At 42.5% G+C, this 19,087-nt stretch overlaps 1 protein-coding gene across 1 annotated transcript; it reads right to left on the reverse strand.

Moving 5' to 3' along the window:
• Positions 1-285: 285 nt before the first annotated feature.
• Positions 286-15,496, reverse strand: DNAL4 (dynein axonemal light chain 4). Its single transcript, XM_044302175.1, has 4 exons — positions 15,360-15,496; positions 6,555-6,722; positions 3,189-3,272; positions 286-1,782 (listed from the first exon to the last, which is right to left on the reverse strand). The coding sequence occupies exons 2-4, from the start codon at positions 6,624-6,626 to the stop codon at positions 1,618-1,620; spliced, it is 321 nt and encodes a 106-aa protein (XP_044158110.1). The 5' UTR covers positions 6,627-6,722; positions 15,360-15,496; the 3' UTR covers positions 286-1,617.
• Positions 15,497-19,087: the final 3,591 nt, after the last annotated feature.

Consider the following 19,087-nt stretch of genomic DNA (forward strand, 5'->3'; position numbering starts at 1 on the left):
CGGTGTGGAACGGAAGCACGAAGGCATAGTGCTTCCGTGGGGTTTCTCTCCGTGCCTCCGCACAGCAAAGAAATATAGAGCTTTTTTTTGCGGTGCGGACAGATTACGGAACCATTCAAGTTGAATGGGCCTGGATCCATCTGCGGCAGCCGCATGGATGTTGCCAGTGCATGAGGCCTAATACATTCCATTTACTCCTATGTAAAAACCTGTAGAAACCTACACATGTTGACCATATCCTTTTTCTTCGTTTTTAGGTTTATACATATGGACGCACAAGCAAAATTTTCTGTAAAAAAATCCAAGGAAGTTTATTAATGACAAGTAGAGTAAACAGTTTTAGAACCAGAGGTAACATAAAAAACAGCATACTTGAAGTTCCAACAGAGTATAAAATCCTTCCAAGAAACATGGCTTCACGTTTCTGCCACTGAACGAGAGGAATTAAGGACTGGTAGCTGGCAGGCTTCTCTGTGGTATCCTAATCTCCTGATCTATTATTTATGGCTTGTGGATAGTCTATGTTGCATGTCTACGTCAAATGGACAAACGGGAGGTGAGGGGGAGTGAGAAATAGAATGGAGAGATGGAAATTCATATATGATCACATGCAGATTAAAAATATATTGCACAAATATATAGATCTATCTGTGTGTATACATGTCACTCAGGTCAATGCAGCTATGATGAATAGAGAAACCCAGCCAATCAACCCAGATATTTCTGAAACCTTTTTAACACGTTACTTGCAAAATCAATAGCTACCCTAATACAATACTTAACTGGTACACAATTCCAGAACCTCACCATCTGTCACATCTATTACATGTTCAATGCAAATAAACCGCCTGCCATCAATGTAACATATGAGCACAAAGCTTCTGTTTCTGAGATCAGACACTTTTCTCCATTACATGCGGGTATTCTCTATAAATGTACGGATGACAGGTCTACTTTATGTGTAGTGTTTAAGAATTAATAGCAAAATTCTCGATGTGACGAAACATATGTTAAAAATATTCTCCAAGGGAAGATGGTAAGCCGGCTTGTGAAGAGGAGCGGGAAGGAATGACTCATACATTACAGGATGTGCGAGATTGAGAATTACAAGAGGGCAGGGTGTCAAAGAAATAGCTAATGAAAGAAATGTTCTTGTAAGAGGTAGAGGGGAAAGAAAATGAGGAATGAGAGTGATCATAAAATATATTTGGGAAACCAGAGCCGCGGTGCCAGTTGGACGGTAAAACCCTGTGCATACATTATTACTGGTTACAAAAGCCTCTGAGGGTCAGGGGTTCAGAAAAAGGTGTTTGACAGCTGTTCCTATTCTTCATTTGGTGTAACTGATTGTTGAAAAGCTCTGAAGCGTCTAATTAGGAACGTATTGCAAAAGCCGATCTAGTCCCCTTCTTGTATAGTTAAAAACAATCCAAGGTGTAGGTGCCTGCAAATCTATTGCAAACCCTTCTGATTCCCAACGGGTTACGAGGGGACTCCCAGACACCCCAAAGATAAATAGAGAGCCTGGCTGGAGACTCTTTCCTGAGCGAGGCCTTGTAGCAGCACATCCTGAGAAGAAAAGAAGTGGAAGGAGAAGGCAAACCTGACCAAGGTCCCTCATGAACACTTCCAGACACAAATAGCCAGGCTGCCCCCAAAAAACATGTATAGAAGGTTCTTGACTTCATGAGTGATCTCAAAACCAAAGCCTTCTCCAATCACCACATGCCACGAGGACCCAAACTTCTTGTCCATTGTCTCTTTAATCATCTTCGCTGCACTCTGGAAAAATATAAAGTTGGAGAATTTCAGCAATATCACAAGTCTCCACAAAATTAGAATTTAAAGGGATTTCCAGTTTTATGTAATACAGATTTTTCATTGTTTGTTTACTCGTAAAATAAAACGAACATGACATACTGGAGTCATTTTGCAGGGAACGAAAATGTCTGCGTGGTTTTCGACCACAGTCCAGCCACTTCATGTGGTCTCACAAGAATGTTTCAATTCACTGACAGCACAATGTTGCATTAATTCACATTACACAAGGATTAAACATGTATAAAAACATAAAACTGGAAGCCCCATTCACTGACACGTGAAACAGTCCTCACATGTCACTTCCAACCTTTGTTGAGCTGCACAAATTAATTTCTCTGCACAGCATGACGTTAAATGCTATTACCATGGCCCACATGAGAGTGAATACACGTTTAACCTGGTGCACAGCAGCATTCCTAATGCACTTGTATAAGCAAGCCCATTGACTTTTAGGCAGATTTCAGAGCTTTACACTCTGGAGACCATTGGAGTGACCACTGCTCTTACCATGGGCAAGAGCTTCTGTTGGATTTTTTGCTGTCCTTGCACGCAAGCACACTAAAGCTGTGTGCAAGCATAAGGGCAAATATGATAGCACTTTTACAATGGTGCCAACAGTTATATAGATGGCACAGATACTCCTGAATCACAGAGGTGCATGCTGCAAGATCACTGCAGTATGTACCTCTGTCAGATTCTCATTACAGCTATGTAAGTAACATAGTTTGTAAGGCTAAAAACAAAAAGACATCCATCCATCTAGTTCAGCCTGTTATACTTCAAACTTGACCCAGAGGAAGGCGAAAAACCCACTGAGGTAGAAGCCAATTTTCCTCATTTTAGGAAAAAAAATTCCTTCTCGACTCCAATCAGAATAACTCCCTGGATCAACGACCCCTCTCTAGTAGCTATAGCCTGTAATATTATTACACTCCAGAAATACATCCAGGCCCCTCTCTTTTAGGGAGTTCACCTTCACCACCTCCTCAGGCAGAGAGTTCCACAGTCTCACCCTTTAACAATAACCGTCACATCTATGTTCAGCTTTAAATAGGAGAGAATGATTTTACAGAGTCCAAAAGTAGAACATTTTAGATAACAGCTGGACTTACCATGGACTAACCCAAAATAATCAGCTTTATGTATGTGGACTGAAAGACCACTGCCAATGTGTATATGATATACACAGATAAGACAGGGTGTGGTTCAAAGCTGAAGGTGTAGGGATAGCAGAGATCTCAAGTGTTCCCACTAGACACCAATGTCCAATCATTTTCCAAGGTATCCTCCATGCAGCCCACTACCTGCTATACACATGGAAGCCGTGGTGGGGGGAGACTCATCCACGATGTGAACACTGAAGTTACCTCATTATTACTGGCAAACTTTTCACAGGCTGTAACACAGAGCTCCATGGTTTCTACTCGCATCTCTTCTGGCATGTCCGTGTGCTGGAGGGAGAAAACACCGGCCGTTACAACAAGCATGTGACCAGAAAAATGAAGCTATTAACATCATTAGCATATCATAAGTCAATAGAACTATATATGCACTACATGGTCAGATTTAGCCATTCATTGCTAATAATCTCCATAGACAAATAATACCCGAACAGTTTGGCCTGAAGAGCTCAATGATGTTCACTATCTGGGAACTTAAAGTGGCCCCATGTTGTAGGTGGATCCAAAATTAAAGAAGGGGGCAACACAAGTAGGCAAGGCCAGAAATACTGTACTGCAGAACAAAATACCCCCCAGAAGAACAAAATATCACAGTTCAGGACAAAAATACTGCCACCCGTGCCACAGTATGAAACTGTGTGAACGTCCTGAAGACAGCAATATAGTTGAGTTCAAAAGGGCACCTGCGGACGCTGGCCAGGTGAATAAGTGCCGGATGCTCCTACATTAATTCATGCTGGCAGCCCTTATGTCTGAACCCGTGACAAACAAACACTCATTATAGCTAAATTCTTATCCGTTTACCTTAAATAGTGTTTATGAGCTGTCAGGAGTTCAGAGATCAGGGTTGCTATTTTTCTAGTTGGAAGACATCCTAGAGAGGTGGGAGGGGAGGGCGGAATCAACAATATTAACCCCTACAGAGGATGCTGGGTGTTTAAAGATGGTGAGCTGTGGCAAGGCTCTATAGGAACAAAGTGAATCTCCCAAGTGATGTTAAATCATTGTAGTCTTGGGATAAGCAATCAGACAACTGGATGTTAAAATCCCCTAGGAGGACTTAAAATAAGTGAAAAAGTTTTTTTTAGTTTTTTTTTTAAATCAGCCCCTTTTCATATTTTAAAAATAAACAAAAAACTGCCAAAATGCCTGTACTATTAAAGGGTTTTCCAAGATCCTCTGGATAGGTCATCAGTATCTGATCGGTGGGAGTCTAACACCCGGGACCCGCGCCGATCAGCTGTTTTGAGAAGGCAGCAGCACTCCTGTACATTGTATGGGGCTGAGCTGCTTCTAGGCCATGTGACACATGAATCGGTTATCATTTGGTCTAGGAAAAACGTTGCTGCCTACTTAAACAGCTGATCAGCCGGGTCTCAGGTGTCCGACCCCCACCGATCAGATACTGATGACCTATTCAAATGATAAGTCATCAGTTTAAAAATCTCAGAAAATCCCTTAAAACTTTAAAAATATTTATCCCATACAGTAAATGGCATAATGGGGGAAAAAAAAAGGCTAATTAAATTTTTTTTTTTTTTTTTTCTTAGCTTCACCTCCCAAAAAATTTAACAAAAAGCACTCAAAGGCTGTGCTGAAGTCCAGGTCAACAATATCCACAGCCACTTTCGTCCAACACTTTTGTGATTTCTGTTTCTTAGGTGGACAACTATCTTCTTTTTCAGGAGGGTTTCCATTATTTTTACTGCTAGGTTAAGCTTACTGGTCTGTAGTTTTCAGCTTCTCTGCTACCCTTCTTGTGGATGGGGCAGCACAGTGGCTCAGGGCTTAGTGCTGGGGTCCTAGGTTTGAATCTAACCAAGGACAACATCGGCATGGAAGATGTTCTCCCAATGTTTTGGGTTTCATCTGGGTACTCCTTTTCCCTCCCACACTCTAAATGACATGCAGATAGGAAATTTAGATTGTGAGCGGTGTTTCAGTACTATGTAAGTGAGTAGAATAAATAAACAGGTACAACTATGGCCTTTTTGCAATCTTCAGGAACATTCCCTGTCAAGAGCAACTGTTTAAAAAAATAAGTAGGAGGAGCAGCAGGGCAGCTGGAGTCCAGATTCGGAGTACCACTGGTCTATAGACTAGCCTCTTACCAAAACTGATACATTTATAAACTGGTGCCAACTGAGTAGGACTAGAGGTGTTCATACACATTAGATAAAACCTGTGATCTTGGCTGGATCAGTCACAAAAAATGTATAGATGTCTCCCATACACAGCATCCTTTTACCCTTCTGAGAATGCATGTTTTGATGGAGTAAGAAGAAACAGTTTTCAGATGAACTTATGTTAAACGTATCTTAAGTGTTTGACCACCATAAAGGGGTTGTCTCATCTCAGACATGGATGGTATATCGCTAGTATATGGCATCAGTGTCAGATAGCTGCAGATCCCTCCTCTTAGAACCACACCTAACTCTGGAAGGGGCTTCCCAAAGTGGAGTAGAGTGCACCACGCAAGTGCGGCCACCTTCCATTCCCCACTATGGGTGTTCTGAAAAAGCCAGAGTGCCGGCTCAACTATTTCCGGCAGGCCCAAACAGGTGAACAGAGGGGCTGCTGTGCATGCTAGGTGTCCTCTGCATTCACCGCTATGGGACTTCCGTAGCTGAGCAGACTTTGGGACCCACTCCTGTCTACAGAACTGGGGGCCCCTAGAGTTGGGACCCACACCTATTTGACTATCCGAGCCTCAAAGTCTGAGATAGGCCAACCCCTTTAAGTCAGGATCAATGACAGTATACAGGGATCGCGAAAATGGTAAAGAACTGAAGTACAATGTATAAAAAAATATATAAAATACGTGGCATAACTTTTCATTATAAAAAAAAAATACGTGGCATAACTGGTCCTATTAATTAATCACCCTACTTGGATATTCATGTTCCACACAATACAACAGCTCGCACCCTAGAATAAAAACTAAATGTAGAGAACAGGAAAAAAAAAAAAAAGATAAATTAAAAAGAGACACATTACAAACACATTTGACACCTTCTGATACCAATAAAGGAGGGGTTTCACTTTAAAGAGGTTGTCCGGGTTCAGAGCTGAACCTGGACATACCCTTATTTTCACCCATGCTCCGATGCGCTCCCTTGCCCTGCTTTTGTTTATCATAACACACTGCCGGGCGGAAACTTCAGCCCGGCAGTGTATTCGGTGACGTCACCGGCTCTGATGGGCGGGCTTAAGCACTGCCCTAGCCGTTTTACGAGCTAGGGCAGCGCTAAAGCCCGCCCATCAGTGCCGGTGTCATCACCAGGGTTCCTGGCAGCCCCATGAAGAGCCTCGGTACGTCACCGGATCTCCCAAAAATGCCTTTGCCCTGCGCGATTTAGCGCAGGGCAAAGGAGAGCATCGGCGCATGAACTGCTTCGATGCTCCTGTCAGTGGGGCTGCTGGGGGGAAAATGGAGGGATGTCCGGGTTCAGCTCTGAACCTGGACAACCCCTTTAATACAATAAACAGAGCTTATGTAATGTGAGCAGCACTTCTTTTAAACCCCTAATCCTGGAACATAGGTCTTATTACCCGTATTAATGGGAAGCTGTGCATCCTCTTGTAGTCAGCCTCATCCTTCTTGCCCTCTCCAGGATCTGCCATGACTCTTTCTCTTCAAGTAACAGCAATCAATATTGTGCAAAACAGAACATATAGTGTGGATTCAGGAGAACCAGCCGAGAAGTCGTGCTCAAAACCCTGAAGAAATGCAGAATATATAATGCAGCACAAGCGATAACAAATGGCATTGTTCATCAGTCCCCCTATTATAAAGGATGCCGTGATCTTTCTATCAAACATAGCAATGAGTGCTCGACACATTGAGAGAAAGTACAAACTGTATAAATGTCTAATGTGTGAACTCCGGAGCCACCAGTGTGCGGATGAATTTGTTTTTACTTCCAAACAATAGCAGCCTAAACATTCGATAACTCGCAGCTCTTCTGTATCTCCAGGGTAACCAGAAGACAGCATTGTGCTCAAAGGCAGAAAGAGCCCTTTAAATGCTACAAGGCTGCAGCCTCCAGAATGACATTGACTGTCCACAATTAAAGGGACACCTCCATCAGAAAGGGTATTTCTTAAAAACTCTATATTTATAGAAAACAACTGTTGGCTGTTTCTCTTTTTCATTTAGTGATGTATGGGAGTCCCAGGATGTGACATGTCAGACTATAGAGCAGGAGTGTGCAGAATAAGAACTATATAGCAGCATGGACTGACTGGTGTGTACTGCGGGCTGCTCAGATCTGGGCACTAGGAGACAGAGCCGCCCGTGAATGCTGGATGCAGCAGCCATTTTACTATTCTTGCCATTGGTTTCAGTCCCAGTGATGGGATCCATATAGGACTTCAAAAACTGCATGCAGAAACCTGACCGCGTGGCCGTACCCTAAAACCGGTTTCCATCCCACCATTGATTTGTATTTTGCTTTTCACCAATGATAACACATTAGGATTACTGTATGGTGCACCAAATATGTATATGTTTACTAGTTTTTATTTAATACACTAGCAGAAGGACCCGGCTTCGCACGGGTATATGCCATCCATTTCATTTAATGTTTGTGTGTCGTTAAAAGATATCGACACTATCTCCCATAACAGTGACCTCTACAGCACCCCGCCCCTTTAACAGTGAACTCCACAGTCACCCACCCCTTAACACTGACCCCCCAACAGTGCCCCGCCACCTTAACAGTGACCTCCACAGTACCCCGCTGCCTTAACCCCTTAGGGACCGGGCTCATTTTCACCCTAAGGACCAGGCCATTTTTTGCAAATCTGACCAGTGTGACTTTATGTAGTGATAACTTTAAAACGCTTTGACTTATCCAGGCCATTCTGAGATAGTTTTTTCATCACATATTGTACTTCATGACACTGGTAAAATGGAGTTAAAAAAAAATTCATTTTTATTTATAAAAAAAGAAGACCAAATTTCCAAGTTTCAATTTCTCTACTTCTGTAATACATAGTAATACCTACAAAAATAGTTATTTTACATTCCCCATATGTCTACTTCATGTTAAGATCATTTTGGGAATGACACTTTATTTTTGAGGGATGTTACAAGGCTTAGAAATTTAGAAGCAAATCTTGAAAATGTCTCTGAAATTTTCAAAAAAACTACTTTTTAAGGACTAGTTCAGGTCTGAAGTCACTTTGTGAGGCTTACATAATAGAAACCACCAAAAATGACCACCTTCTAGAAACTACACCCCTCAAGGTATTCAAAACTGTTTTTACAAACTTTGTTAACCCTTTAGGTGTTCACAAGAATTAATGGAAAATAGAGATACAATTTCAAAATTTCACTTTTTTGGCAGATTTTCCATTTTAATAATTTTTTTTCCAGTTACAAAGCAAGGGTTAACAGCCAAACAAAACTCAATATTTATGGCTCTGATTCTGTAGTTCACAGAAACACCCCATATGTGGTCATAAACCGCTGTACGGGCACACGGCAGGGCACAGAAGGAAAGGAATGTCATACGGTTTTTGGAAGGCAGATTTTGATGGACTGGTTTTTTGACACCATGTCCCATTTGAAGCCCCCCAGATGCACCTCTAGAGTAGAAACTCCAAAAAAGTGACCCCATTTTAGAAACTACACCCCTCAAGGTATTCAAAACTGATTTTACAAACTTTGTTAACCCTTTAGGTGTTCCACAAGAACTGTTGGTACTAGTTTAGGGTACATATGATTTTGGGTTGCTCTATATTACACTTTTTGTGAGGCAAGGTAACAAGAAATAGCTGTTTTGTCACGGTTTTTATTTTTTTTGTCATTTACAACATTCATCTGACAGGTTAGATCATGAGGTATTTTTATAGACCAGGTTGTCATGGATGCGGCGATACCTAATATGTATACAATTTTTTTTTATTTATGTAAGTTTTACACAATGATTTCATTTTAGAAAAAAAATAAAAAAATCATGTTTTAGTGTCTCCATATTCTGAGAGCCATAGTTTTTTCAGTTTTTGAGCAATTATCTTAGGTAGGGTATGATTTTTGCAGAATGAGATGACGGTTTGATTGGCACTATTTTGGGGTGCATATGACTTATTGATCGCTTGCTATTACCCTTTTTGTGGTGCGAGGTGACAAAAAATGGCTTTTTTTTTTTACGGGATTCACCTGAGGGGTTAGGTCATGTGATATTTTCATAGAGCAGGTTATTACGGATGTGGCGATACCTAATATGTATACTTTTTTTATTTATGTAAGTTTTACACAATTATTTCATTTTTGAAACAAAAAAATAATAATTATGTTTTAGTGTCTCCATATTCTGAGAGACATATTTTTTTCAGTTTTTGGGCGATTATCTTAGGTAGGGTCTCATTTTTTGCGGGATGAGATGATGGTTTGATTGGCACTATTTTGGGGTGTTTATCTGAGGGGTTAGGGCATGTGATATATATTTTATAGAGCAGGTTATTATGGACGCAGCGATACTTAATATGTATACTTTTTTAAATTTACTTACGTTTTACACAATAACAGCTTTTTTAAAACAAAAAAAAATGATGTTTTAGTGTCTCCATAGTCTGAGACATATTTTTTTTTGGGGGGGGGGGGCTATTGTCTTAGGTAGGGGCTCATTTCTTGCGGGATGAGGTGACGGTTAGATTGGTACTATTTTGGTGGGCATACGCCTTTTTGAGCGCTTGCTGTTGTACTTTTTGTGATGTAAGGTGACAAACAAAAAATTATTTAGCACAGTTTTTATTTTTTACGGTGTTTATCTGAGGGGTTAGGTCATGTGATATGTTTATAGAGCCGGTCGATACGGACGCAGCGATACCTAATATGTCAACTTTTTTTACTTTATTTGGGGAAAATTACGTTTTTGTTTATTTTTACTTGAAACTTAATTTTGGGGGGGGGGGGGGAAACTTTATTTTTTCAACTTTTTTTTTTCTCCCACTTTGGAACTTCAACTTTTGCAGGTCTAATCCCCTTTACAATGCATTCCAATACTTCTGTATTGGAATGCATTGGCTGTATGAGTAATACAATGTGTATTACTCATACAGCTTCCGGCCTTTGAGATCGAGGGGGCTGGATCTCACAGGCTCGTCACTGCAAGGCAGCGCTGATGCCTAAGGAAGGCATCGCGCTGCCTTCCATGCCATCGGGTCCCCCCTACAGCCACACGGCACCGCTGCTGCAACCTGTAAAAACCGCAAACCGCAGGCATTGTCCCCGGGTGCCTGCTCAATGATTTGAGCAGGCACCTTGTTCCAGTCACCGCTCGCCGGTGATCGGAACTACACATGACGTACCGGTACGTCATGTGTCTGGAACAGGGTAAAGGGGTTTTCCGGGCTTTTAAATATTGATGACCTATCCTCAGGATGGGTCATCAATATCAGATCGGCGGGGGACCGACACCCGGCACCCCCGCCGATCAGCTGTTTGAAGAGGAGGCGCGCGCCGTGCCAGCGCCGCCTCCTCTTCACCGTTTACCTTCTCACCGTCGCCACTGCAGTGGTGAGCAGGTGTTATTACACCCAAGCCATCCCATTCATTTCAATGGGACGGATCGCTCCTATACAAGTGACGGGTGTCGGACCCCCGCCGATCTGATATTGATGACCTATCCTGAGGATAGGTCATCAATATTAAAAGCCTGTAGAAGCCCTTTAACAGTGACCTCACAGTACCCTGATGCCTTAACAGTGACCTCCACAGCAGTTGCCCCTTTAATAGTGGCCCCTGCCCCCTTAACAGTGACCTCCACAGTGCCCTGCTCCTTTAATAGGACTACATGATGACATGTGTCACGCAATATTTTGTCTCAACAATTTTTATAATGATAGGCTATGGTGTCGCACTGCGACATGTGACATGCTGCGACTGCGACATGACAGTTGCAAATAAATCCATCCAAGATGGATTTTTCTGTGACTGTCGTGTCGCAGTATGTCACATGTCGCAGTGCAACACCATAGACTATCATTATAAAAATTGCTGCACGACATCAATGTTGCGTGACATATGTAGCAGTGTAGTTGTGCCCTATGTGTCGTGCGACTTATTGTCGTCACCTAGCCCTAGCCTAAAGCTGACCTACAGCAGTGAAGAACAATGGCTGGGTTGTTATGGAAACCTGGAGTAAAACTGTGTGTATGTGCAGACTAAGGGCCTGCGAGCTTCTATTGGCTGATAAGGGACATGTGACTGTGTGTATGGCAGTTGGGATATGAAGAGAAAGACTTGCAGGCTTCTATTGGCTAATACAGGTCATTTTTGGGGAATATCTCAGGAACGGTACGTCCTAAAGAGCAGAGACCCCCACAAGATTTCTTTCTAGTTAGCAAGGGATGTGTATACCAAGTTTCGTCAAAATCGATGGTTGCGTTTTTGAGTGATCGCGGAACATACACACATACATATATACGTCCTTGTTTATATATATATATATATATATATATATATATATATATATATATATATATATATATATATATATATATATATATATATATATTTTTTTTTTTTTTTTATTGAGTTGAATCCTTTTTTTTCCCTCTTTGAGCACAGGAGTCTGTCTACGCAAAGAAACGGCCTGAAATACAATTAGATATGATGAAGGGGAGAGCACTCTTGTTTGTTTCCAGAACAATGCCCTCCAGTACTTTGGCTCCGGACCCCATTAATATGAGAGGTCCTGTAAACAGTCTTCAGGTGCTGCACAATGGTGACCTGCCAGAAGCAGCCACGCTCCATTCTTCTGGCAGCCTTGATGTTTTTTCTATAGAGCTCTGTAAGGGTTCATTCACGTAATAGTGAAAACAAATATAAAAAATGTCTATTAAAACCGGATAAACATCTTCAGCCATTTTCTGGTCATTTATCCATTTTTAATGGCAGTTTTGCATCAGTTTGATTAAATTCATAGGCATTTAAATTCTTATTATTTTTTTTTAATCTCAACCCTTGCAGTGCCCTCAGTATATATAATGGCTGCCATAGTTCCCCCATTATAGATAATAGCTCCCTTTGTACCCTCCAGTATAGATAACCCCCCCTCCCCAGCGCTCCCAGTGTGATCATGTGACGTCATCAGACTGGAAGCACAGGTCCTACTGCCTCAAGTGAGGAGTGAGTGTTCTGCAATGTTCAAGTGGATGAGGTATTTTATTTAACTGTAACCCCTGAAAGGCTCTTGTATCAAATGGCCATTAGATGGGTGCACATCTGTCTAAATAGCTGTTAAGAATGGTCACATTGAACGGTCCATCTGGCCATGAAAATGCCTATTAAGTGAGATGTCCCTCTGGGAATCAGCATTAGGCTAGGGCTACTAGTGTTGCACCAGGTATCAAATTATCAATTTATTTTTTCGATACTTTTTTTACCTGGTTTGGTTCTATACCGAGATTGGCATTTTTTTTTTATACTAACCTGTGCCATGGCGCATCTTAGTATCAGTCTCTATCAGAGAACATGGCACACGCATAGCGCAGCGCACACCATGTGTTCATAAGTGGCCGCGTAGTGGAGAAGCCACTGCCACCAATGAAATAACTGAGTGGCCTAAGGGGGGGAGAAGAGGAGGGCAAGGGAGAGTGAAACTCACCGCGGTCCTCACGAGGCTGAATGCTCACAGGTTAAAAGGACCTTTGATAATGTAATCGCCATGTGACCAACATCCAGACGGACTTGCAGGAGAAGTTTCCTGCCGTTTTTACAGGTATGTGCTTCATGCTGTATTAATGGGAGGCACATGGTCTTATTACTTTAGTACCTCCATGTGCCTCATATTAATAGTAACAGTGACCCCATCATGTACCTCATATAATGGGCAACATAGGGTTATTGATGGTGTCACTTACTATTAATGTGAGGCACATTGAGGTCCAAATTGATAAAACCATGTGCCTCACATTTATGCCTCATTCACACGTCAGTGTTCGTTCAGTGATTTCCATCAGTGATTTTGAGCCGAAACCAGGTGCGGCTCTAACCACAGAAAAGGAGCAGATCTTTTCCTTAGGCCCCATGCACACGGCCCTCAAATAATGGACAACATGGGGTTAATGTGAGGTAAAAGATGGGGTTACTTACTATTATGCCTCATTCACACGTGAGTGTTTTGGTCAGTGATTTCCATCAGTGATTGTGAAAACCAGGATTGGAGCCTCCACAGAGATGAGGTGTAAGGCCCCATGCACACGGCCGTGTGCGGGCCGTGGAACCGCGGCCTGGATCCCTCCTGAGAGCAGGAGCGCACGGCGTCACTGGTTGCTATGACGCCGTGCGCTCCCTGCTGCCGGCACAGTACAGTAATACACTGGTATAGATCCTACCAGTGTATTACTGTATTGCAGCGGCAGCAGGGAGTGCACGGCGTCATAGCAACCAGTGTCGCCGTCCGCTCCTGCTCTCAGGAGGGATCCAGGCCGCGGTTCCACGGCCCGCACACGGCCGTGTGCATGGGGCCTTACACCTCATCTCTGTGGAGGCTCCAATCCTGGTTTTCACAATCACTGATGGAAATCACTGACCAAAACACTCACGTGTGAATGAGGCATAATAGTAAGTAACCCCATCTTTTACCTCACATTAACCCCATGTTGTCCATTATTTGAGGAGGTAGTTGATGGGGTTATTATTAATGTGAGGGACATGGTTTCACCAATTTAGACTTCGATGTGCCTCACAATATTAGTAAGTGATCCCATCAAGGACCTCCTCACATAATGCGTAATCTATAGATGACACTCGAAAAATTTGAATATTGTACAAAAGTTGATTTATTTCGGTAATGCAACTTAAAAGATGAAACTAATGAGATAAGACATATGAGATAGACTCATTACATGCAAAGCGAGATATTTCAACCCTGTATTTGTTATAATTTGGATGATTATGACTTACAGCTTATGAAACCCCAAAGTCACAATCTCAGAAAATTAGATTACATGAAATTATTAAAAAAAAGGATGTTAAATATAAAAATGTAGGACCTCTGAAAAGTATAATCATGCATATGTACCCAATACTTGGTTTGGGCCCCTCAGTGCGGCGTGGCATGGATGCCATCAGCCTATGGCACTGCTGAGGTGTTATGGAAGACCAGGATCCTTCAGCTCTTCTGCATTGTTCGGTCTCATGTCTCATCTTTTTCTTGGTAATACCCCATAGATTCTTGCATGTAATGAGTCTATCTCATATCTTAGTTTGACGTTTTAAGCTGGATTACTGAAATAAATGAACTTTGCACAATAGTCAAATTTTTCGAGTTTCACCTGTATACTTTGCAAAAAATAAACACACACAAAAAATGCCCAGCAACATGAGGTTAATTTGTGGGCATTTTTTATTTTTTTTGCTTGGGATCAAATGATATAAGTATCGTAAAACTTTTTCTTGATATTGAATCAAAACTCTGGAATTGTGCCAGCTCTGAGGACTACACAGTGAATTTGGTGACACAACCAAACAGGTACGATTTGCTGTTGCCTGACTATTTTATGGTGCGATTAAGGCTACTATCACACTAGTGTTTACGTTTCCAGGTATTGACATCTGTCATAGGGTCTCAATACCGGAAAAAAACGCTTCAGTTTTGTCCCCATTCATTGTCAATGGGGACAAAGCTGAACTGAACAGAATGCATCAAAATGCAGAATGAAGGAATGAAGCTGCTTGCCGCCCCATTCAAAGGGATGAAATTGATTTTCACTTGTGGACATTTGTGTAATAAGTCGGCAGCGTGTGAAGGCATCTCCCTCCTCTCCTTGCAGATGTGGATACTTCTCAGGGGGCAGATATGGGAGCCAACGCTGCTCATCAGGGGCCCCTCTTTACAAGCCCTATAAGGGAGTTGTGCAAAGTGAATACATATAATAAATGTCAAAAATGCCCAATAACAAGAAGCATAGAATAAAAATGATATTCTGAAAGTCCATGAACTCTGTGAGCAATGGAAGGACGTCTGAAGGAACCATCCCTGGTGTTCCTGTCTGTCTGTCTGGACTGATGGCCACCCCTGATCTACTGACATCTAATTTAAAAGGGAACTAACCCTGGTTTTTCAGACAGAGAAGAAGAGCCCTGACAACCCTCACACACAGGACCCCAGCGGGGCACCATTAGTGACCACCTGCAGTGAGGTCCAGCCTGGTCCTCCCTGCTGCTCTCACACTGTCCCCCCAGCGCCCTGTGCCCGTCCGGCACCACCACTTCCACCACTGTCCCGCTGGATCCATTCATGTCGTTTACTTTTGTTCTCTCTAGGTCTATTCTTCCCTCCAGTACAGCGAGGACGTTGTGGATTCCGCCACCGTTTTAAAGTGCACCGCACAACTACTTACCGCAGTCCGGAGTAGTCTGCATCGGTCTCCGACTTCACAAAGCGTCCCTCCGATCGCCGTTGCTATGCCGCGGCCCAGGCCTCCCCTGGCAACCGCAAGCGAACCCGGAAGCGGGGCCACCGAGCCATAAACCACGCCCCTCTTCTTCACACGCCGCCTATCATTGGTAGACTGAGTGGGGCCTTCCTGGTGACGTATGTTGAGGGGCTTTCACCTTGGTCGCCCAGGAGACGAAACCGCGGTAGCTGACTTTATAATTGCCTGACCATCGCCATAGCAGCTCTGCAAACAAATCTTTCTCTACACTAAAGAATAGGAGAAAGGAAATCTGTCCTGTGTATCAGAATATGTCTAGCTAGCTGCTATCCTGAGACCTCTTTGAGATGATCATGTGGCAGGATTGCCAACCAGAACTTTTCATTTTTCTGGACAACTTATCCCAAAATCACGGACAGACATTTTTTACTGACAAATTTCAAAACCATACTGAATGATGAAGATTATATGTAATACATGTCTATAGCGCGTTACCAGCATTTACTGCATAGTAATTATTACCAAAATAATCTAGTCAAGTACCACCAGCCTAAAAAAAATCACGGACGCTATTTATTTTCACGGATACAGGAAAAAAGTTGCCTATTTTTGCAAACAGAAATTGCTGGACGATTGGCAACCCTCTTATGTTTAAAATGGTCATGGTCTTCACTTTCCCTATTGCAAAAGGTGAAACCTGTGGTGGAGATCCGCAGCCTAAATGCATAGGCTGCAGGCCTCAGCTCTACACCGCGGGTCAATTCACGCTGCAGATTTTTTTAAACAATACGTGGATGAGATTTCTTAAATCTTCACTTTCCTGGTACTGTAAAATGGTGTGGATTTGTCACACGAGGATCTGCAGCTAATTGGTGGCGTATCCACCGCGGTGCTTTGCGCATTTCTGCCTCCCATGCATTTCAACAGGAGACAGCGCCGAGGATCATGAAGGGGAGGCTTAAAGCCACCACCACACCGAGAAGGGACATGTCCGCTTTCGGCGCCACCATGGCTTTAAGTCGCTCCTTAAAATGAATGGGAGGCAGAATGTCGGCAAAAGTTTGGGGCAGCTGGTGTGGCAAAATTCTGTGGTGAAACCCGCCCTGTGAACAGTCCCTTAGGGTGCATTCACGTGCATCAGATTTTGGTGCAGAACTAACTGTGACTGAAATTAATTTTAGTTTATATGAATGATGTTGTTTTGGGTGCAAGCATATAGATTACTGCATTCCTCCTAACTTTTGAAAAGCCCAAGGAGAGAGAATAGCAGCAGCCCTGCAAGTTTTTTTTTTTGGACTGAGCCGCACCTCTAACTCCCCCCAATGCCTATCTATACACATACATCCCGTCCAGTTCTCTTAGTGCCCCCACATAGTAGTTATTCTCCCTAAGGCTCCATTCACACGTCCGCAATTTCGTTCCACATTTTGAGGAATGAAATTGTGGACCCATCCATTTCTATGGGGCCGCACTTCCGGGTCCGCAATTCCGATCCCGAAAAAAATAGAACATGTCCTACTCTTGTCCGCAATTGCAGACAAGAATAGGCATTTTCTATTAAGTGCCGGCGATGTGCAGATCCGTGGATCCGCAAAATACACACGGACGTCTGAATGGAGCCTTAGTGCCCTGACACGGTAATTATGACCCCTTATGGTCCCCAACTGGTAGTTATGATCCCTTAGTGTCCCCCCCCACATAATTATGCCCCTTTAGTGCCCCCCCCCCACAGTATGTATGCCCCCATTAAAGTATTGCAGCCACCCACAATCATTTTGCCCCCTTAGGCCTCTTTCACACGGGCGAGTTTTGAACCCGCACTGAATCCAGACCCATTCACTTCTATGGGGCTGTGCACATGAGCAGTGATTTTCACACATCACTTGTGCAACATGCTCTATATTGTGCGTTTTTCACGCAACGCAGGCCCCATAGAAGTGAATGGGGCTGCGTGAAAATCGCAAGCATCCACAAGCAAGTGCGGATGCAGTGCGATTTTCACGCAAGGTTGCTAGGAGACGATCGGGATGGGGACCCGATCTTTATTATTTTCCTTTATACACCGTTTTTCACGCAACGCAGGCCCCATAGAAGTGAATGGGGCTGTGTGAAAATCGCAAGCATCCGCAAGCAAGTGCGGATGCAGTGCGATTTTCATGCATGGTTGCTAGGAGACGATCGGCATGGGGACCCGATCTTTATTATTTTCCTTTATAACATGGTTATAAGGGAAAATAATAGCATTCTTAATACAGAATGCAAAGTAAATTAGGGATGGAGGGGTTAAAAAATAAAAATGAACCTCACCTTATCCACTTATTCACTAGTACTGAGCGCGAATATTCGAATTGCAAATTTTTTCTCGAATATCGTAACTTTGAGATTTCGCGAATATTTAGAATATAGTTCTATATATTCGCGAAATCGAATATTCGTTTATTTTTTATTGTTATATTTTTTACTTTCCCACTTCCCTAAAGTAGTTCTTACCTGTTCTTTGGATTCCTGGCTTCCTGGCTGCTCCAGTCAGTGCCCGTTGCCGCTTCTGCCGACTTCCGTGCTCATGGAGCGTCCCCATCACCATGGGAACGTCTCCATATACTAGAATGTACCGTCGGATTTGAGAATTACGTTGAAATCGCAATTCGATTAATTCAAGTTATAATAATCGAATTGCGATTTCAACTTAACACTGCTATATTCCATATTCGTTAATTCTAGCCTAATATGTAATATAGCAGTGCTAAGTTGTAATCGCAATCCGATTAATTCACGTTATAATAATTGAATTGCGATTTCAACTTAGCACTGCTATATTCCATATTAGGCTAGAATTAACGAATATGGAATATAGCAGTGTTAAGTTGAAATCGCAATTAGATTAATTCAAGTTATAATAATCGAATTGCGATTTCAACTTTTTACGTATTTTCTAACTATTCGTAATATTCTAAAAGACGAAGTTAGAGCAATATAACGAATATTCTAAAAGACGAAGTTAGAGCAATATTACGAATATTCTAAAAGACGAAGTTAGAGCAATATTAAGAATATTCGTAAAATGCACATATTAGCCTAGCCATAGTCAATTAATTAAATCGCATATTATTCGCGATAATTGGAATAATTACGAACATTCGATTTCGACGAATATAACACGAATATTCAATCGAATATTCGAGAAATTTCGCGAAATCGAATATGCACCTCCCGCTCATCACTATTATTCACGCTGCCTGACTTCTCTTCTTTCTACTTCTTTGATGACCTGGGAGGAAAAGGACCTTTGGTGACGTCACTGTGCTCATCACATGGTCCATCACAGTGGATGAGGTGAGTTAAATATATATATTTTTTTAACCCCTCCATCCCTAATTTACTTTGCATTGTGTATTAAGAATACTAATATTTTCCCTTATAACCGTGTTATAAGGGAAAATAATAAAATCTACAGAACACCTAACCCAAACCCGAACTTCAGTGAAGAAGTCTGGGTTCGGGTCTGGGTACCAAACATGCCGATTTTTCTCACGCGTGTTCAAAACGCATTAAAACCCTTTGCACTTGCATGGAAAAAACACGCATTTTCCCACGATGCATCCGCATGCTATCCGGCCCTCACATGCGACGCCCGTGTGAAAGAGGCCTTAGTGTCCCCCTAACTGTAGTGCTGGCCTCTTAGTAATGCCCCT

The sequence above is a fragment of the Bufo gargarizans genome, chromosome 7 (assembly GCF_014858855.1).
Source record: "Bufo gargarizans isolate SCDJY-AF-19 chromosome 7, ASM1485885v1, whole genome shotgun sequence".
Taxonomy (NCBI): Eukaryota; Metazoa; Chordata; class Amphibia; order Anura; family Bufonidae; genus Bufo; species Bufo gargarizans.

Coding starts and splice junctions, on each gene's coding strand:
- DNAL4 (XM_044302175.1), bottom strand. CDS start 6,626: ATGGCAGATCCTGGAGAGGGCAAGAAGGATGAGGCTGACTACAAGAGG. Junction 3,273..6,554: donor ACAGCTTCCCATTAATACGG/GTAATAAGACCT, acceptor TTCTCCCTCCAG/CACACGGACATGCCAGAAGA. Junction 1,783..3,188: donor AGTTTGCCAGTAATAATGAG/GTAACTTCAGTG, acceptor ATATTTTTCCAG/AGTGCAGCGAAGATGATTAA.